General features: G+C 38.4%; 1 protein-coding gene and 1 non-coding gene across 5 annotated transcripts; one reads left to right on the plus strand and one right to left on the minus strand.

Moving 5' to 3' along the window:
• Window positions 1–957: 957 nt before the first annotated feature.
• Window positions 958–15,514, minus strand: LOC122664611 (photosystem II stability/assembly factor HCF136, chloroplastic). Of its 4 annotated transcripts, none has more exons than XM_043860507.1 (9): window positions 15,128–15,514; window positions 14,132–14,367; window positions 12,711–12,841; window positions 11,106–11,238; window positions 9,658–9,780; window positions 8,905–8,979; window positions 8,050–8,165; window positions 5,910–5,946; window positions 958–1,197 (listed from the first exon to the last, which is right to left on the minus strand). In XM_043860507.1, exons 1-8 carry the CDS (start codon window positions 15,453–15,455, stop codon window positions 5,940–5,942), a joined length of 1,149 nt encoding a protein of 382 aa, XP_043716442.1. In that variant the 5' UTR covers window positions 15,456–15,514; the 3' UTR covers window positions 958–1,197; window positions 5,910–5,939. The 4 variants fall into 4 exon arrangements, with proteins under 4 accessions (XP_043716442.1, XP_043716443.1, XP_043716441.1 ...); XM_043860508.1 differs by having other exon boundaries at window positions 958–1,194; window positions 5,898–5,946; XM_043860506.1 differs by having other exon boundaries at window positions 5,910–5,978.
• A 144-nt stretch (window positions 15,515–15,658) lies between these two features.
• TRNAA-AGC lies at window positions 15,659–15,731 on the plus strand. Its single transcript has one exon. It is a non-coding gene; the product is annotated as a tRNA-Ala (tRNA).
• The last annotated feature ends 2,318 nt before the right edge of the window (window positions 15,732–18,049 follow it).

Consider the following 18,049-nt stretch of genomic DNA (forward strand, 5'->3'; position numbering starts at 1 on the left):
ATAGATATGTTTTTCCGTTGGCATATAATGTTCCATGAAATTGGGTGAAATTTCCTTTGTTCCTGATTATGACCCCACCAGGAATGAGATTGAATAGAATCCGAGTCCTTGCAGAGTGGTTTGGACATTCTGAAAATAGACATTTGAATGGTCCTATTACCTAGAAGTTTTGAAATTATTTTATATGGACACTCTGTGTGCATTCACTTGTTTAGGAATCGATGCAATCAGATTATTATTAATGGGAAGCAGTTTTTTGTACGGGAGTGTGGCTCTACGCCAGCTTTCTCATGTCTATCTCTTTCCTCCTTAAAACATGGGGGCAGAGGTGTCTTTTCACATGGGGAGAAGAGAGATAGACTCATGGAGTGCTGGCGTAGGCCACACTCCCGACAGAGATCTTTTCCCATTATTAATATCAGGGGAAAGGAAGCTTTTGGTAAAAAAATCAAAACTAAGATCATTATATCTAGTTGCACAATTGGCCAGAATTTTTGAAAGAAGCAAGCTGGTAGACCATCCGGATCAGGAGCTTTGAAAGATCCATAGTGAAGATAATATTCTTGATTTCATCCAGGGAAGGAGCTTTGTGAGAGCTTCATTATCATCAACAGAGATCACACAACTAAAGATAGGGAGAGGGTTTTCGCACACTGGCAGTTGGGGGGGGGGGGGGGAATCTCCTACCTACACCAATCACAGCATAGGAAATGATTTCGTCCAATAGAAAACCCACATGGTCAAGGAGGAGAGACTGTGCCAGAGGGTACATGGTCAGAATGTGAGAAGACATAGGGAAGTATCCCCCCCACACTGTCAGCATGAGGATTGTTTTCCTTTAAAGATATTACCCAAACAAGAGAGATATCTATAGGATTAGATGTGCCATCCCTAAATCAGAGTCATCAGTGCATGATAGATGACACACATCCATATGGTGTTTATCAAAAAATGAACTTTCAGAATGCACTACCACTTCTGATTGTGAATGTTATCACCTTCCTTGATATAAACAATTATTTTTCTGATCCATTGATAGCTATAAGAAAACAAAACTATAATACTTACACACTTTGAAGATACATGACAGCCTCAATAGACAGTAGTACAGTATGACCTGTTTATATAGTAGCAGCATAATTCCACGGTACAAAAATGGTAGTCATGACTGGGATATCTGAGTGCCATAAATTCCTGTAACCATGAAAAGGTTAAGAACTTGATTAAACCATCAAAAAGATGCCCCATTGGTTCAGATGGTATGATTAATTAATTAATTAATTATCTAGCAATCTAACACAGAGACCACAAATCAGAAACCCGTCCCTATCCTATCTATCTGTCATGAAAAGGAGGTAAGCACTGTAGTGGTCACTATAATGTGGTGAAGGTCACTAAACTCAGTACCTAAATGGTATTATTTAAGAAGGGAAGGGGGAACCAATTTTATGCTTCTGAATATGACGAATCATTAGATAACCAGGGTGAGGTATATTAACACGTTATTCTCATAAAGATGATGAAGATCTGCAAAATCTAATATAGGCTGAGGGAAGAAGATTTTCATGGGGCTTTTCTACTTAAGATGTGTTGCATTTGACAAAGTGGAGAACACAGTGCTCTTTTCTAATGAATATGGATGTTTCTCTTCAGTAACTGATTTTGGAGTTCTAAGAGGTAGATTTTCTCATATAGTCCATTGGTGATTTTAGTGGATAAGTATTGGTGAATTTTTTAAAAGAGCATTCCAAGGTTTATGTAAATTTACACCCTCTAATTCTATATCATGGACAAGAAATTTGCAAGGAATCAGTAGCGGATTTGTGCTGTGATGAGAAGATGTGTGGGAGTGTAGTATTGCTTCTGTCAGTATTTCAGGGGGGATATAGCTTCATGAAGAATCCATGAAGGAACAAGGCTGCTTAGAATTCTGGCTGATATTCCATCATCTTTTATTGCTTGGTTTAGTCTCAGGAAGGAGGTTCAGTCTTCAGAGATATTCCGATTTCCAAGTGAAGCTTGTGGGTATGGCTTTATTTCCTTTATTTTCTGATATGGTATAATTAATTATGTTTATTTTCATATCAGCTTTCTCGTGATTTCTCATTGATATCCCCTGTAACTTCTCTATTATCTTTCTTTTTTTAATTTCTGTTTCTCTATTCAAAAAATATTCTCATTGATTTTTTTTCCTTTAGCAATCTGATAAAAAAAAAATTATTGGTGAGCTACCATGCCATTGAAAGACCTATCATATTGGCATGGAGACACTGATGCGACAGTTCTTATCTCTCAGGAAATGATTGGCACCATAAATATGGTTGCATATTTCTTGCCTTGTGAAAAATGACAAGTTGGATTGACCTACGTCATTCCTGAGCAGGAGTGTGATACATATACAGGCAAAATGGACTTCGACTGTCATACCACCTATTCATCATTTTTCCTTCCATACCCTGATCAAATGATTGTCATGCAAGATTTATATTCTCCTTACAACAAGTGCGTAATATCTCTGATTCATACTTGTTAAAACCATGGCACCCAGCCACCCCCATAGTTTGAGAACTCGCCGAGATCTCGGCGAGTTTCTCGGTTTTTTAAGAAACCGAGACGAGTTGGCATACGAGTTGCAAAAGTGCAACAACTCGACCGAGATCTCGAGATCTCACCGAGTTCTCGAGATCTCGAGAATTTCGACCCAAACTCCTTTATATGAGTGCCAGATCTCGAGATCTTGGTGGAAAATCTTGGTATACAGACACCTATCTATGCAAACCTTGGTATACAGACACTTATTTAGGCCAGGAACTAAGACAGACACTTATTTATGCCTAATATCATTTAAGTAAATGTTTTACTTAAGATATTATTCATAAATAAGCATATATCCCCCTATTTAAATCCAATAAAAATAGTTAAAAAATCAAATTCCAACAGAAAAAAAAAGTCAACCCCCCAGTTCAAGAACAAAAACTGGATTTTAGGCGATAGGTGCAATTTTCAACTTTCTAATGCTGGGGTTTTTCTCAAATCTAAAAATTCCATAATTATTATGGTAAAACATTGCTAAAAACCAAAAGTGCGGCAAAATATTCATTTGCTTTGATGTCCAAGAAAATCTTTTCATTCAGAGCAATTTTGACAGCATTCGTGCACACCAAATTAAGTTTGATCGGTACATAACTCCTATTTGGACTTTGTTTTTGCAAAATCTAATAATGTCATTGTGTTTAAATGGCCTAAAATAGGCTAAATACCAAGTTTCAAACCCAAACTAGGTCTAAAACCCACCAAGTTGAGGCTTTGAGTCAAAAAAAAAGATGCACCAACTCAGCGAGATCTCGACTCGACTCGACTCGGTTTTTTAAGGGACCGAGTTGGTACCGAGTTCCGATTTTTAGTACCTTGGCCACCCCTTGAATGAGCCATAACCTGTTACTTACTGCTAAGTGGATGATCTAAAGCGCATAATATATCACATTCCCTAGGAAGATTAAAATAAATTCTTGGGAAAATTTCATGGACACCCCCTAAAAGTATCCAATATCTCAGAAACTTACCATACTTGGACAAAATGTCACAGACACCCCAAACGTTAAGCACAGTTAGTACCCAAAGGTGACATATCCATTTTACCCCTTAGTTATTTAAATAAAAGGACAAAACTGTCATTTCATCTTCTTCCCTCTATGGCTCCGGCTACGGCGACCATTACCAGCGGCAAGGCAAGGAGAAAGCGAACTGAAGAAGGGCGACAAAACAAGAAGATGACCGGACTTCCATTTCCACCCATGGCTGAAAGCGAACTGAAGAAGGACGAGAAAACGAGGCAAATACATCTTTCATTTCTGAAACCCCATCACCGACCCTCTCTCAAAACCCATCTCTGCTAAAACCGCCATCATCTCCACTAACCCCTATTTCTCCTTTCATCCCTATTCTTTTCTCTTTATTTTTTTATCATTTTCATTCTAAAATCCCTCATCCCACCATCACCGATTCTCCTCTCCATTTCTTTTCACTTCTAATCTAACCCACATCCTTGTCTAAACAAAACCCCAATCTGAATTCCAGCCATGACCACACCCATCCTCAACTAATTTATCATTTCTGATCCCATCATGTCTTTGATTTCCTTTTCCATTTTCCCTCCCAATAACCATCGGATCCCTATTTCTTTTCTTTTATTCCCATTTTTCCAAACCCAACACAGAATTAGAATCCATTGGCTGCCATCATTTTTTTTTCAAGCTTTCTGGAATCCATTGTCGGCTGTGGTGCAAAGAAATGTGGAGCAAAAAAAATAGAAGAAGATTAGGAAGAAGAAGAGGAAACCTGGGCGGAGAAGAAGGAGTTGGGGAGGAAATTGTGCGGACATAGAAGGAGGGCTGGAGGGGGAGGCGGTGGTGGTGGTGGTGGCGGCGGTGGAAGAAACAGCAGAAGGAGAAGGAGAAGAAGGGGGGGAGAAAAAAGGAATAAAAAAAAAGTATTGAATAAAAACAAGGGCAAAATTGTCTTTTTCTAAAAACTAACTTCTAACATCATTAATTCATCATTAAGGGTATTATAGGGATTTCACTGTGGTAAGGGTAATTTCGCCATTTAAAAAGAGTTAACAGACACTTAACTGCAGAGACTCAGATGTTGGGTTGAACAAGGCGTAATGGCCATAGGAATGCCCCTCGAGGTGGTCGAATGAGTAGCCGTATGGCAACTCCAGTTATTGGTAGAACTCGTCATCAAATGAAGGCAAAGCCTGGTGTTAAAGCAGTGGACACGGCAGTAGAACAACCCTTGGTTGTAGGGCTGCAACAGGGTCGGGTTGGGCAGGGCTTTATAGAACCCTAGCCCAACCCTAAGTCCCCTTAGCTGGGCCCAAGCCCGACCCGACCCTAACTCAGGGCTAAAAAAATCCAACCCTGACCCGCCCTCAGGGTCGAGCTGGGCCGACCCTGATTGGCCTTGATCATGGGGAAGGGGAAAGAAATGCATGGGCTGGAATGGGCCGGGAAGAATATTATCAATTTTACATAAGATAACAATATAATAAAATATCTTATAACACTTATTGTCTTCATATATAATATATTATATAAAAAAATGAGGGTGAAATTTAAAGTTTATAATGTATAATTATATCAATATATATTTTATAGTATAACTTAAATCAGGGTCGGACCGGGGCCTGGCCAAGCTTAGCTCTCGGCCTCAACCCTAACCCGATCCGACCCTAACTCAGGGCCAGAAATTTTCAGCCCTGACCCGCCCTCAGGGCCAAATATCTCAGCCCAGGCCCTGTTCGGGCTCAGGGCGGGTTCGGGCCGACAGGGCCAAACTTGCACCCCTACTTGGTTGAAAAGGAGATTTCATCTCCCTTTTCACCAGAGGAGGAGGCTCTTTTGGCTCGTGTGGCTTTTGATGGGCCTGGTGTATATACTGGGATCCCCCGAAGATCAAATAGGACAAGGACCCCCTCGGTGCGCCTCGCAGAGCCTCCGTAGGCTTGTTTTATTATTTTCTCGGGTTAGCTCTCGCCAATATGGTTAAGGATTGAGTTCCCCCTGTTTAAGTTTTAGCTTTCTTTGCCAATACTCTGTCATAGGCTTGTTTGGCCCCCTTTTATATATTCAATAAAATTGCTCTTTTCCAAAAAAAAAAAACTGCAGAGACTAACGGAGTGGACTAAATTGAAATAAATTCATAAAAATAGGGGGTGTCTGTGACATTTTGACCAAGTATGGTAAGTTTCTGAGATATTGGATACTTTTAGGGGGTGTCCGTGAAATTTTCCCTAAATTCTTTTACTATCATTTCACTATAAGACAATGCACTTATACTCCTTAAATGAAAAATATAAGCTAACAAATCAAGGCCCAAAGGGAAGATTTACATACATGTCATTTCTGAACTATCCCAAGTACCGAAGTAAGACTCCATCATTCCCTAGAACAAATCCCTTATTATCCTTGATGAACCTGTGCAGGAACAAATAGATATATCAAGACATTGAAATAAATTGACTGTAACATAATCGATGCATTGAACTCTTCCGATTGATTCATGAGAGGTAACTGTAAAGTACAGGTGCTAAGGCATGAGGAACTTTGTAGCCTCAAAGGAATACCACTTAGATTTTTTTTTTGATAAGCCAAGTCATACTACTGTTTCCTCTTTACATGGGCATTATAACTGGAACAGATACCTCCTTAAGAAGATCTTGTCTTTGTTGCTTCCCCAGGGAATGTCTCATTCCTCTAGATGTCCATTCTAGCAAATACATCATTGATAAGCTTGCAAACCAAAGGGTCCTTCTATCAGTTAGTGAGACTGGATTCTAGATCATTGTGGACCAGGGTTGCACATTGAGCACATTGAGCCATCAGCATGAATCTGGCCCATGGATTCAAGAATCAGAATAGGATTGGACGATCCGGCCGTTCCTCTTCCAAAATCTAGGGTTAGGGCAGATTTCGTCTGATTCTGGCCTATTCCTACCCAATTCTGGGACTGATCCAGATCCCGATTACTATTCTTTAAAACCTTGGTCTGGCCCCACCCAGGCTAATAAATTTCACCCCAAGTCAAAGGTATTGATGCACAAAGTGAATTTGGGTCCAGGTCAATCCAACCATGGTACAGCCCAAGACCGAAATTACACTTTGTTGTCTGTTATTTATTTTTTTGTTTTTTTGGTTTTTTAAATCTTTGGGTGAAATAACAACTTCATTTATACAAGAATCCAGAAAAATAGAGTACAGTTCACATCTGTATTCAATGACAGGTGGTCAGAGATAGAGCATTAGTTGCTGTTTTCACCCCACCTTTACAACCAAGGGATGACAATACATCCAGCTCCTTCAGGAATACTTGAACATATTTGCCTAGAGTTACTTGAGATGCCTACCCTGAGATCGCCCTCCACAGGCTTAGACTCAAGTGACGGAGGTCGGAGATAGAGCATTAGTTATGGCATTCCCGTGTGCTTCCTAAAGGGTATACCCAGTGCACGAGGCTCCCACCACTGTGGGGCTGGGGAGGGTCATAATGTACGCAGCTTTACCCCCTCTTCGCGGAGAGGCTGCTTCCTGACTCAAACCCACGATCACTAGGTCGCAATGGAGCAACCTTACCGTTGCACCGAGGTCCACAGTGGTAAGGCCTTCCTATTTGCTTCCTAATTCCTATTTATGCAACTTTGCCAATTCCTATATGTTTCCATATTCTCTATAGTACTTACTATTCCCTCTCTTTACCCTCAAAAAGTTGCAGCCGACAACCTTAGAGAACATACAGAAAAGAAGTTAACATTCAACCAAAATGCAGACTGGGTAATGACTAATCATCTGCTACAGCAGAATGATCACCTAGGCCTCACTACCCCCTGTTGGGCCATGAGATACATATTCATTTTCCGACCTTGGCTTCCACTGGAACGGACAAGTTCACTTGAGAACCAAGGTACCTTATACTTTTTATTTCATGAGCAAATCTCCATTGACAGTCATCTTGGGATTAAACCCATGCCATAATTGCAGCTGAATAGCCTTCCACCATAATGTTTAAAGTATTTTACAGGGTCAATAGATAACAGTTTATAATATTACAATGTTAAATATAATCAATATACATTAAAGTATAATATAGGATATATAATATTTACTTAATTGCATTAGTAATGCACCCTTATAACCTTCACTAGAAAGTACAAAAAAATCGTATTTAAATTGCATCTGTGAAGTTCAGGCTAGCCCTAGCTTGATCCAGCACAACCCCACCTGATGTGCAGACCTGATTGATTTATTTTACTCTGTATCTTTCTGGTTTTTTGTGCCATTGGCATTCTCTCTTGTTTATCATCCTTTTCTCTCTTTCCTTTTCCTTTTCCTTTTCCTTTTCCCTCCAATAAGAGAATTAAAAACATAGGGCAAACAAAGAGAACCAATTATGTTTTCCACTGGCATAAGGGACTAAAATCATATGATAAAATTCACATCTAGGACAACATTAGTCAAGTGTATAGAAGTTCAATAAAATGATGAAACTTACTTTACTGAATAAAGATTTGCAGCGATATTGTCAGCTGCTTTGTCCCGGATCCATGATTTTCCACCATTGGTTGTTCTCAATAAAATTCCACTACCTCCAGCAGCCCAAGCTTCATCCTGGCAGACCATGAAATCATTCATAATTTGAGAGGTCAGCTCTGAAACTAAGAAAATTAGACAAGGGGTTGCATTTATTTCTTCCCCTTTTTACTTCGACTTCTTTGGACCTATTCCAGTTAAACCAATGTTACAGAATGTTCAAGTTCTAAATTCTACATGTTTTTGAGGTCAATGTAAACCTGAAAATCACAATCTAAGGTAGATTGTATAGTATAAGGCCCTTCCAACAAGAACCTTTGGCAGTAACAGCAACCACCACCAAAATCTTCCCTTAAACCTATTCCCAAATTTGTAATCTGATGGGATAATAAAACTATTTTATATTCTTATCGTCTCTTTTTCTGTGAACATTGAAATTCTAATACATATATAACTAAGAGCTGCATTTTGGAATTCCTCCTACAACTCCTAAATTAATTGTTTCAATCTTTCAGAAAAACAAGAGAGGGCGGACCTTGGTGCAATGGTAAGGTTGCTCCATTGTGACCAAGTGGTCACAGGTTCAAGTCTGGAAACAGCCTCTCTGCGAAAGCAGGGGTTAAGGCTGCGTACATTATGACCCTACCCAGACCCCACAGTGGCGGACGCCTCATGCACTAGGTACGCCCTTTTTTAATCTTTCAGCAAAACCTCCTGTTTTGATTCTAAGATCCATAAGAGAATGGAATTCCATTTTTCACGGGCCTAAAAGCAAAACATGGTAGAAATAAATGGAAACTGACAGTTAAGATGTTACCTTCGAACGATACCCAACATCAAGGATCCCAAAGCCCCGACTCTGTACTTGAACTTCTTCAAACTCCTCTGTTATCTGAAAAATGGTAGTGATTTGACTAATTTCTGTTTAAATTGACAAAATTTTAAGGGGAAAAGATAAAATCTATAGAAAATAGTAGTTCCAGTACATTTTCCATTTTGGAAGGCCACAAAAGATCGGTGCAGGTTGGGACTAGCACATGAAAATGAGACTCAACCACCAGTTTGATTAAATGTATATGAATTATGAACCAACATTATATGTATAAAATTTCTAACCAGATGATATCAGAAAGAAAAAAGATGCATCAACATTATATGAATATATTTATATAAACTTCTGAGTGCAAGTTGATGTTCCAAAACTAATCATATAGGTGAAGTTGATAATGTCAAAACTAATCATATAGGTGCAAGTACATATGGATTTGCTAATACTACCACCAATGAGCCATGATCCAATTCACATTAGAGTACGTTTGTGTGCATATGCATGTGTGTGTGTCAGATAATATGTTAGGAGAAACTTGATCTAGAATCAACTTATGAGGCTTTTGAGATACAATAAATGAAATAAAGCAGGCCATAAATTGAAGCAGCCAGATGCAAACTTAAACAGCTCAAGAAACATCTAAGCATTTCAGCAGTAACACATGAGAGTAGAAGGGTTTAATCATCCCTAATTAGAACATTCTGATAAACTCAAATTAAAACAAATTCTAGTTTTACTTACCCCGGTGCCTTTGCTGAGATAAAGTCCCCCACCGCGTACAAGAAGCCAAAGTCCACCATCAGCTCTCCATCCCATGTTTTGAATTCTCCTTGCAACTGCCCTATTATGTGGCTGCCAGTATGGCTGCAAACTATGAAAAGGTATGAGCAACATACCAACATGACTTTGCATCTCCATTCCAAGAAGGGATGAGGAGTTAAAAAGAAAAGAAAAAACAACCAGTCATGAATTTGCAAGCGGATGATAGATAGGAATCTGCAACCAGAGATAACTGAATGGAACTAAAACCAGAAACAATTAGGTCACCAGATGACATTAACTAAGCAACCAGACTGTTAATAAAGTTGGAGTGTGGAGCGGAGAAAATAAAATAAAGCCTCTAATTTGGGAAGCCAGAATTTTGTTTGAGTGTCTACAGAGAATCCATAAACATATTTCAGTATACATAAATATGTACATATATAGGTAGCCTATATATATGTTCTCATACATAAGGGAGATGAATAGGTTGTTCTGACCCATATTAGAGAGGAGACAATAACCCAACCCATTTATATGGTATCAACTGGCCTTCACTGGCTTGCAATTAGAGTACTAAAGCAGCATCCAATAGGGGAATATTTGATTCACTATCTCCAAATTTGAATTGTGCTCCTAAAATTCACAAGTGTGATTCAAATGCACTTTCTCTACCAAGTATAAAACAAGAATTTTGAAGTGAACCACCACACATGATGCTGCACCATTCTGGTTATGAAGTACATGACAATCCCAATGGAATACAAACTTGAAGATGAAGTGGTACAGCACCGCACTCAGTTTAAATCATAAAAAACCAACATTAATAAGAACAATATCAGGATTAGAAAATTCTACATATGAAACAGTAATAGCATAGTCATGTATTCTGGTAATTGTAGTTAGTTATAGCCCACCTCACTCCTAATAAATTTCAGTATATCTAAAGTATACCTAGGAGATGACCACTTGACTGACTAAACTTCATTTAGGCCCGACACCTCATCACTTTGATGACTGAGATTCTCTCTCTCTCTCTCTCAGAGAGCCAGGGTCAACTCTCCCCACCAAAAATCCTCCCAAACCCAAACCCAATCAACTCTACCAGCCTCTAATTGAACAAAGTGAATAAACTTAGGAAGGTCAACACCAACCTACCCCCCCTAAAAATTAATACACATGCACAAAAACACATATTGAGAGAACAAAAAGAAAATAAAGTCCAAAAGAACAAGTGAATCAGGCAATTCATTCAATCAAATGCATGTACGTCAAACTGCTACTCTTCCTTGAGTTATTGAAATATGGAACATTATGCAACTTGTATGGTTAGAACATTACAAATTGTTATTTAAAAATAGAAAACAAATATTTGGGGCTTCTATTAAGACAATAAAACTGGAAAAGAGAGAATGAGAGATGAAGTTCACCTGCCCAGGTTCCCAAGTCAAATAGAAGTTTCCACGGCTTGACACAGCAACATAGTTTCCATCAGGAGAGCGATTCACTGTATTAAAAGTTCCTGTATAGTAACTTGCACCACTAATTCCACTAGAAACTGTTCTGAAAAAACAATGAAGGTACATGAGCTTGCATTTGCAGCATATAACTATTCCATTGAACGATGCTAACTAAAAGGAAAAGAGAGGATAAATGAAAACAACACCAATTTTTTATATCTGGGCCATGTACAAGACACAAGCTATTTAACATATAGTCAACACTTGCTCCTGATCATGGCAGGAGACAAGGACAGCTTCTTGACCAACTAAAACTACTAATTAGGTAAGACAAAGTTTCTTGTTGTTAACTGCAAGAAAGGATAACTTTTCACCAGTCAATGTGCAACTTGAGTAATACCTAAAGGCCTTGCTAGTCCTAGAAGTAAAGACCTTCAAAAAGAAATATCTATACTTGTACTCAAATCAAAAATGACTGAGCAAGGACAGTGATAAGCTTACCATATCTCCAGGAAGTATTGTACAAAAATTTTTAAAAAAATATTCTGTTTTTGTTTTAAAAATCATTACAGTTTCTGAAAGTATTGTTTTTGTCTTTTTAACTCAAAATGGGGATTAATGTGTTGTTCCATACTTAATTTTGGTTAATTAGGGTATTATTATTTTAATAACTTATAAAAATTAGTTTTAATTTAAAGTATATATAACAGTTAGTAAAATTTAGGAAATAGCTTTATTGTTGTCATAGGATTTTTAATTGATGTATAAAAATTAATAAGGTGGCACTTTCTGTTGCAAACAATGTAAGAAGAGTACATCATGGTTGCTCAGGGAGGAGATGGGGGAAGACATAGCGTGGAGGCATGGTGTACCCATTGGAAATGATCAAAAGAAGTCACAATGCAACAACTATGAGAAGAAAATCATGGGAGATGGGGCCACTAGCCTGAAGTGTCATTTACCAGGTAGAAACGAGGATGTGGCCAAATGCCCTAGGGTCCCTCTTGAGGTGCAGAAGGCCATGGACACCCTCATGAAGGGAGGAATAAAGAGGAAGTTAGATAAGCAGAAGGCAGGGGAAGAGTTTGATGAGTTAGTGTGGGAGAGACAGCCAGGAGTAGGAGATGACTCTGGTTTTGATAAAGATGAGGACAACATGCCTGCTAATGTGGAGACAGATATGGTTTGCTAGGGCAGCAAGCCAAGTTACACATATGCAGGAGGAGGATAGAATCAGAGAGTTCAGGGGAGGGGTTGGTTCCTCTAGAGCAACATCACCAGAGGCTGGTGGCAGTGGTTCTTCTGCACAAGGTCGGAAGAAACAGAAGCAAACATAGACAGAGTATGAGAGGATTACATTCCATACTTCGGAGGGAAAAGAAGTTTAAAAACCTCTCTGGACTCTGCATGTCTAGAATAAGTCTGCTTTCTCACCACAAACCCAACCCAAGCACCTACCCTTATGAGCTTTTCCAACCACTTTCAGGTATCAAAAAGACCACCGTAGTAGAATAACTATAATTTTCATGGACTGTTTCCTTTCAACACAAAAGGGTCTTGGTTTAGAAAACTCACCTATTAAGAGTAGCTGAAACAGTTTCTTGAACAGCAGCCCTCCAATTATACCCTCTGTTTGAGGTAATATAAATTGCCCCTTGATCAGTCACCATCTCTGCACTCTTTTCTCCAGTTGCTTCTATATAAACCTGCAGAAGTAAAAGCAGAATGGGTCATGTTGGACTTTTTAATTATCAAAAAACAGAGATATGCAGAGAGTTCTGGTTCTCATTATGAATTCATAGATATCATGGACTACCTTAGATATTCTAGTACAGGAAGTAAAGTTTTCAATGTTTTAGGTAAGCTTTGAGTGGACGCACTGATCTAGCCCTGTTTGGTCCTTTTCCTTTCACACTTCCTTTCCTCAGTATCATTTAGGTCATATTCGGGTACAATTCCAATTCTAAATTCTGAGCAAATTCCAGTATTACAATCATAGTACTAAAACTCGTTTCGTCTCGGTCGAGATTTTGAGAATTTCGAGTATCTCGGTCGAGTCGAAACGAAATGCAACATCGAATTGAAAAATGCAATATTTCGGAAATTTCGTTCATCTTGTTTCGGAAATCTCGGTCATTTTTGGCATTTTACACCAACAGAAAAAATACCATATTTCGATGAAATTTCAGTATCTCGGAAATTTCAGTCTGACCAAAACACCGAAATGAAACGAGTTTTAGTACTATGATTACAATTGAGGCTGGAATTCCCAGAATCGGAGAATCATTTGGGTGCAACATAATCATCAACTTATTCTTACTCCAATGTGATCACTTACTCCAGTGAGTCCCACAATTGAGATGGTCCCATCTTACTCCAATATGAATTCCAATTTTCCAGCCCGGCTAAATTTTCAATTCTGAATTCTGAGCTAATTCTAGAATTGGCCCTTGAGAGTTGAGCAAACGTGCTTGAGAATCAGAATTGTATCAAAAAATTGGACTTATATCATCAAATAGCCTTAATCATCCAAAGAGCACAATTTCTTGCCTTGGTTCAATCAGCTGAAATGAGGGAGAGATTGAAGAGCATGTTGCCCACAGAATTAAAGGAGGGTGATGGACTAAAAAGGCTATACTGAAGAGCTGTCTGTTTGCAAGCAACATTAAAATTGAAAGGAAAATTTTATAAAATGATCATAAATAGGGATGTGTTATGCATTAAAATATTAGGAAAGGAAGGAAGATGCATAAAATGTGTAGCTATCTGTGAACATGTTCAGCTAGATGAGTGGAAGGATAGAATAAAAAACGAATGCATACACAAGAATTAACCGTAGAACTTCACAAGTACATCCATAGAGGAATGCAAGGAAATTTGGGATGAAGTTACTGATGATACGGTAGTCAAAAAATTAATTCGTTTTACATCATTATACAAATTTATTATAAAAAAATAATAATAATATCAGTCTTATCCGCACAAGAAAAGCTTACCATATCTCCAGGAAGTTGGGAACTTAAAGGTATCCTTTGCCAGCTTTCTCCAGCATCTGATGTGTACAACAAGATTGCAGGTTTTCCAACAATCCATCCTTCCTTACCTTTGAAGCTAATTGAGTTAAATCTGTAGTTGAAATCTTCATCTTCTGCAGAGGGTATTGAACGTGGAACCCAAGTGTTTCCCCCATCTTTTGTCTCCAAAATAGTTTGCCTTGTCCCCAAAAGAAAACCTGACTCAAGCCAACCAAGTGTGAATCTTTGGTAATCAGGGTGTGAAACAAGTCACACTTTATCGGGTCTGTTGTTTAATCACAAGTAACATTAACGGTGGTTAATGGTTGCTCAAATTGTTGGAATCTGCTACAAGTATCCTGCTTTTCCATTCTACTCTAGAGAAATCAAATTGTCTTCTTATTGAAATCATATTCCATCTACATTATGCATAGTTCAGAATTTTCTGTAAGGAGTACAGTTAAACAGGACAGAGTGAGAGAGAGAAATCAAAGAGGAAGAACTCATAAGTAGCAGCAGAAAAGGAAAGACTTTTCTCATGTGATCGTGTCATCCATTAAATTGGAAAAGTAAATTAGAGATTCGATAAACTTTCAGGAAATCAAATGGTCGACCTGAACAAGTGCAGAAATTCCATAGTTTGGAGCATGAATGCATTCCCCATTCAAATAACTAAATTTATAAACCGACAATATCAATTATAAAGGATTAAAAACTGAGAAACCACAAACTTTGAGTTCAAGATTGATAATTCAAAGAAACAGAACAATAGAATTAGTACAAGGATTTAGAACCAAAGAAACTACTACAAGGACTTAACAGAAATTTCTCCAACAACTGAAACCAAAGAATCCAAACTAATCCTTAAGACAAATTGTCCTTCCTGCACTTAAAATTAGGAAATTAAAAATGAAAACATTAAAAGTTATGGAGAATAATCTTACAAAAACCGAAACCAAAAGGGAATTGTAAGCTAACCATGATTCGAGTCGTCGGGTACAAACGCAATGTCAAGAAGAACAACACCAGGATCGATGGGGAGATAGACTCTTTCCCACTCAGAAAGAGCTTCTTCGGACTTAGCTGGTTCTCCGAAACCAATCAGAGGTGTAAGTGATAGAGAAACGGCAGCTGTTTCAGCTATGAACTGCCTTCTATTAGAAGGCTGCTGAAGAGAAGCTCTGGTGACGAACCGAGCTTGAGAATTTCGGTATTGACGAGTTGTTCTCATAAACAGAGAGGTCACCGAAGGTCTTCCGAGTACAATTATTGGGTTCGAAAAGTCGGTTAGTTGCAGAGTCGCCATTACTGAACGGTTCTCTCTCTCTCTCTCTCTTATCCAAAAGGCTTATTCCTCACAGCTTCGCGGGTGTTTTGAAGCTTCTCAAATGCCTGTAATTTGGCATCCCAGTAACGTAAATTTTCCATACCGGAGATGCGAGTTTAGAAAGGAAATTACGTTCGTTCAATTTTTAATGAATAATAATTAATAAAATAATCAGATTAGAAGGGGATGTAGCTCAGATGGTAGAGCGCTCGCTTAGCATGCGAGAGGTACGGGGATCGATACCCCGCATCTCCATTTAAATATTTTTTCATTTCAATTTTGGTCTTCCATTTTCCTTTCAGAAAAAAAAAACTTTTGCCTACAGTATTAATTATTAAAAAAGAAAAAAAGAAAACACAGACCTTATAAAATAGACAATCATTTTAAAGCAAATTAAGGGGGCCAACTTATATGGATTAAAATCCTCTCCAATTCCTTGTAAGTGTAATTTAGGCTTGAGAGTTCAATACGTGGACAATTACGAAATCCAACAGTGCCAAGTTCGATGTGTCAAGCTCTCAGCCCTGCACTGCACTTTGGGAATTGGTGAGAGATTTTTTTCCAACTACTATATCAAGAAATGGAAACCTTATGAGAAGAAAGATAACAAAATATGATGTGGATTTGAGGGAATTTCATGTTCCAACCATGAAAAATGCAACCACGGACTTGAGAGTGATAACATTAATAAGAATACACATGAATAGGTGATTTAGAGCTAAGGCAAATCCAATGGACATCCAACCTTCAGCTCGAAAACTACTACTTCATTTTTTTTATTATTTTTTTGCATGTTGAAAATATTGCATTAATATATTTGGGAGAGGGTTCCCCATGATGCTAAGTATGTGGGGAGGAATTTGTACGTCACACCAATGGTTATCCTAAAAAATGTATCATCTACATGAGGCTCACATATTCAAAATAGATGAGAGAAAATATTCATGTAAGAGAGAAATTACACTTGGGCATTGTGGGGAAGTTTATATAAACAGTGATTATGACATTTTGTGTCTATTATGACTTGTCAGATTCACAATCACAGGAAGGTCCATGTGATAAATAACTTCACACACATCTCAATGGTCAAGTTCTAGCTTAAAAAAACAAGTCAGAGAAATAGGTATATGACACTCTTGAAGAACATATCATAGACCAAAGAAGAGGTGGGGGAGTGAAAGCCTATTTGATTGAAGTCTAGTTTGTGGCCTTAAAAGTGAGATCAAAGGAACATAGAATTATAGAAAATTCATCATATTCCATTAAAATGAATGATATTTTTGTGACTTTAAAAAAATTTAAAATTATTTTGTAAATTCCTGAGGACTTCATAAAAATTTAAATTTATTTAAAATACTTTAGGACCTTTGGTGCTTATTTCATACCTAAATTTCATCTGCGAGATGAATTTGGAGTCGTGTGCCGCATGAAGCTACCCACCTCCCTCCAAGTCTACTACATGGAAGAAAACAAGACTCATGAGAAGGGCAAGAGATCCCTGTCTGGTCAAGTGGCCTCTGCACCAACATGTAGGGACTAATGAGAGCGTGTGTAGGGGCATCAATATGGATGGAGTTTTTTTATTTCATAGGGGGTGAGGTGATAATTTTGTGTGCTCCTGTGTCAAGGTGCAAGGGCCATGGGACCAGGAAACGTTCTTTTTCCATATGAAATATGAGTCTTTCTCGATGCTCCTTACTCTTCCTCTTTGTGTGGTGCTGAGGTTGGATTGGACAGAAGGCTTCTTCCCCAACCGGACCTCCCCTTGGCAAATCCTCTTAACTAACTAGTCTTCCCCTGCCTTTCAGAAAGCGATGATCAAGCCTATTTTCTATGTTTGAAAAAGAGGATGGGAAAATCCGGATTTCCTATTCTACGAGATTTTTTCGTCTCTTTCCCAACTTCGTTACCTTACAAAAGATATGGCTTTGAATAGAGTCAAATGGCAAAGCAGGATCCACGTACCTATCTCATTTAGTCAATACAACAACAACAACTCAGCCTTATCCCAATTAAATGGAGTCGGCTACATGGATCCTTACCCTCTAATCAGTTCTATTCAAAGTCATACTTGATAGAAGGCCTAAGCTATGCATATCTTTCCTCATCACTTCTCCTTAGGTGATTTTAGGTCTGCCCCTAGCTCGTTTAGTTCCTTCAATCTGAATCAATTCATTCCTCCGTATTGGGGCATTCGAAGGCCTCAACATGGTCATGCCACCTCAAACGACTTTCTCGTAGCTTGTGATGTACGGAGCTACTCTCAAATTAGTTCTAATATGATCATTCTTTACTTTATCCTTCCTAGTTTTGGCAATCATCCATCTCAACATCTTATCTCCGCAACACTGAGTTTGTCTATATGATGCTTCTTAACTATCCAACATTCCACACTATACATCCTAGCCGGTCGTATGATTGTCCTATAAAAATTTCCTTTAAGTTCTAAAGGAATACGCTGAGCACACAACACTCTAGATGTACCTCTCCATTTCATCCATCCTATTTTAATTCTCTGTAAAACATCATCCTCTATAACACCTTCTTTGTTTATGGTTGAGCCTAGATACCTA

This window comes from Telopea speciosissima, chromosome 6 (genome assembly GCF_018873765.1).
Source record: "Telopea speciosissima isolate NSW1024214 ecotype Mountain lineage chromosome 6, Tspe_v1, whole genome shotgun sequence".
NCBI lineage: Eukaryota > Viridiplantae > Streptophyta > Magnoliopsida > Proteales > Proteaceae > Telopea > Telopea speciosissima.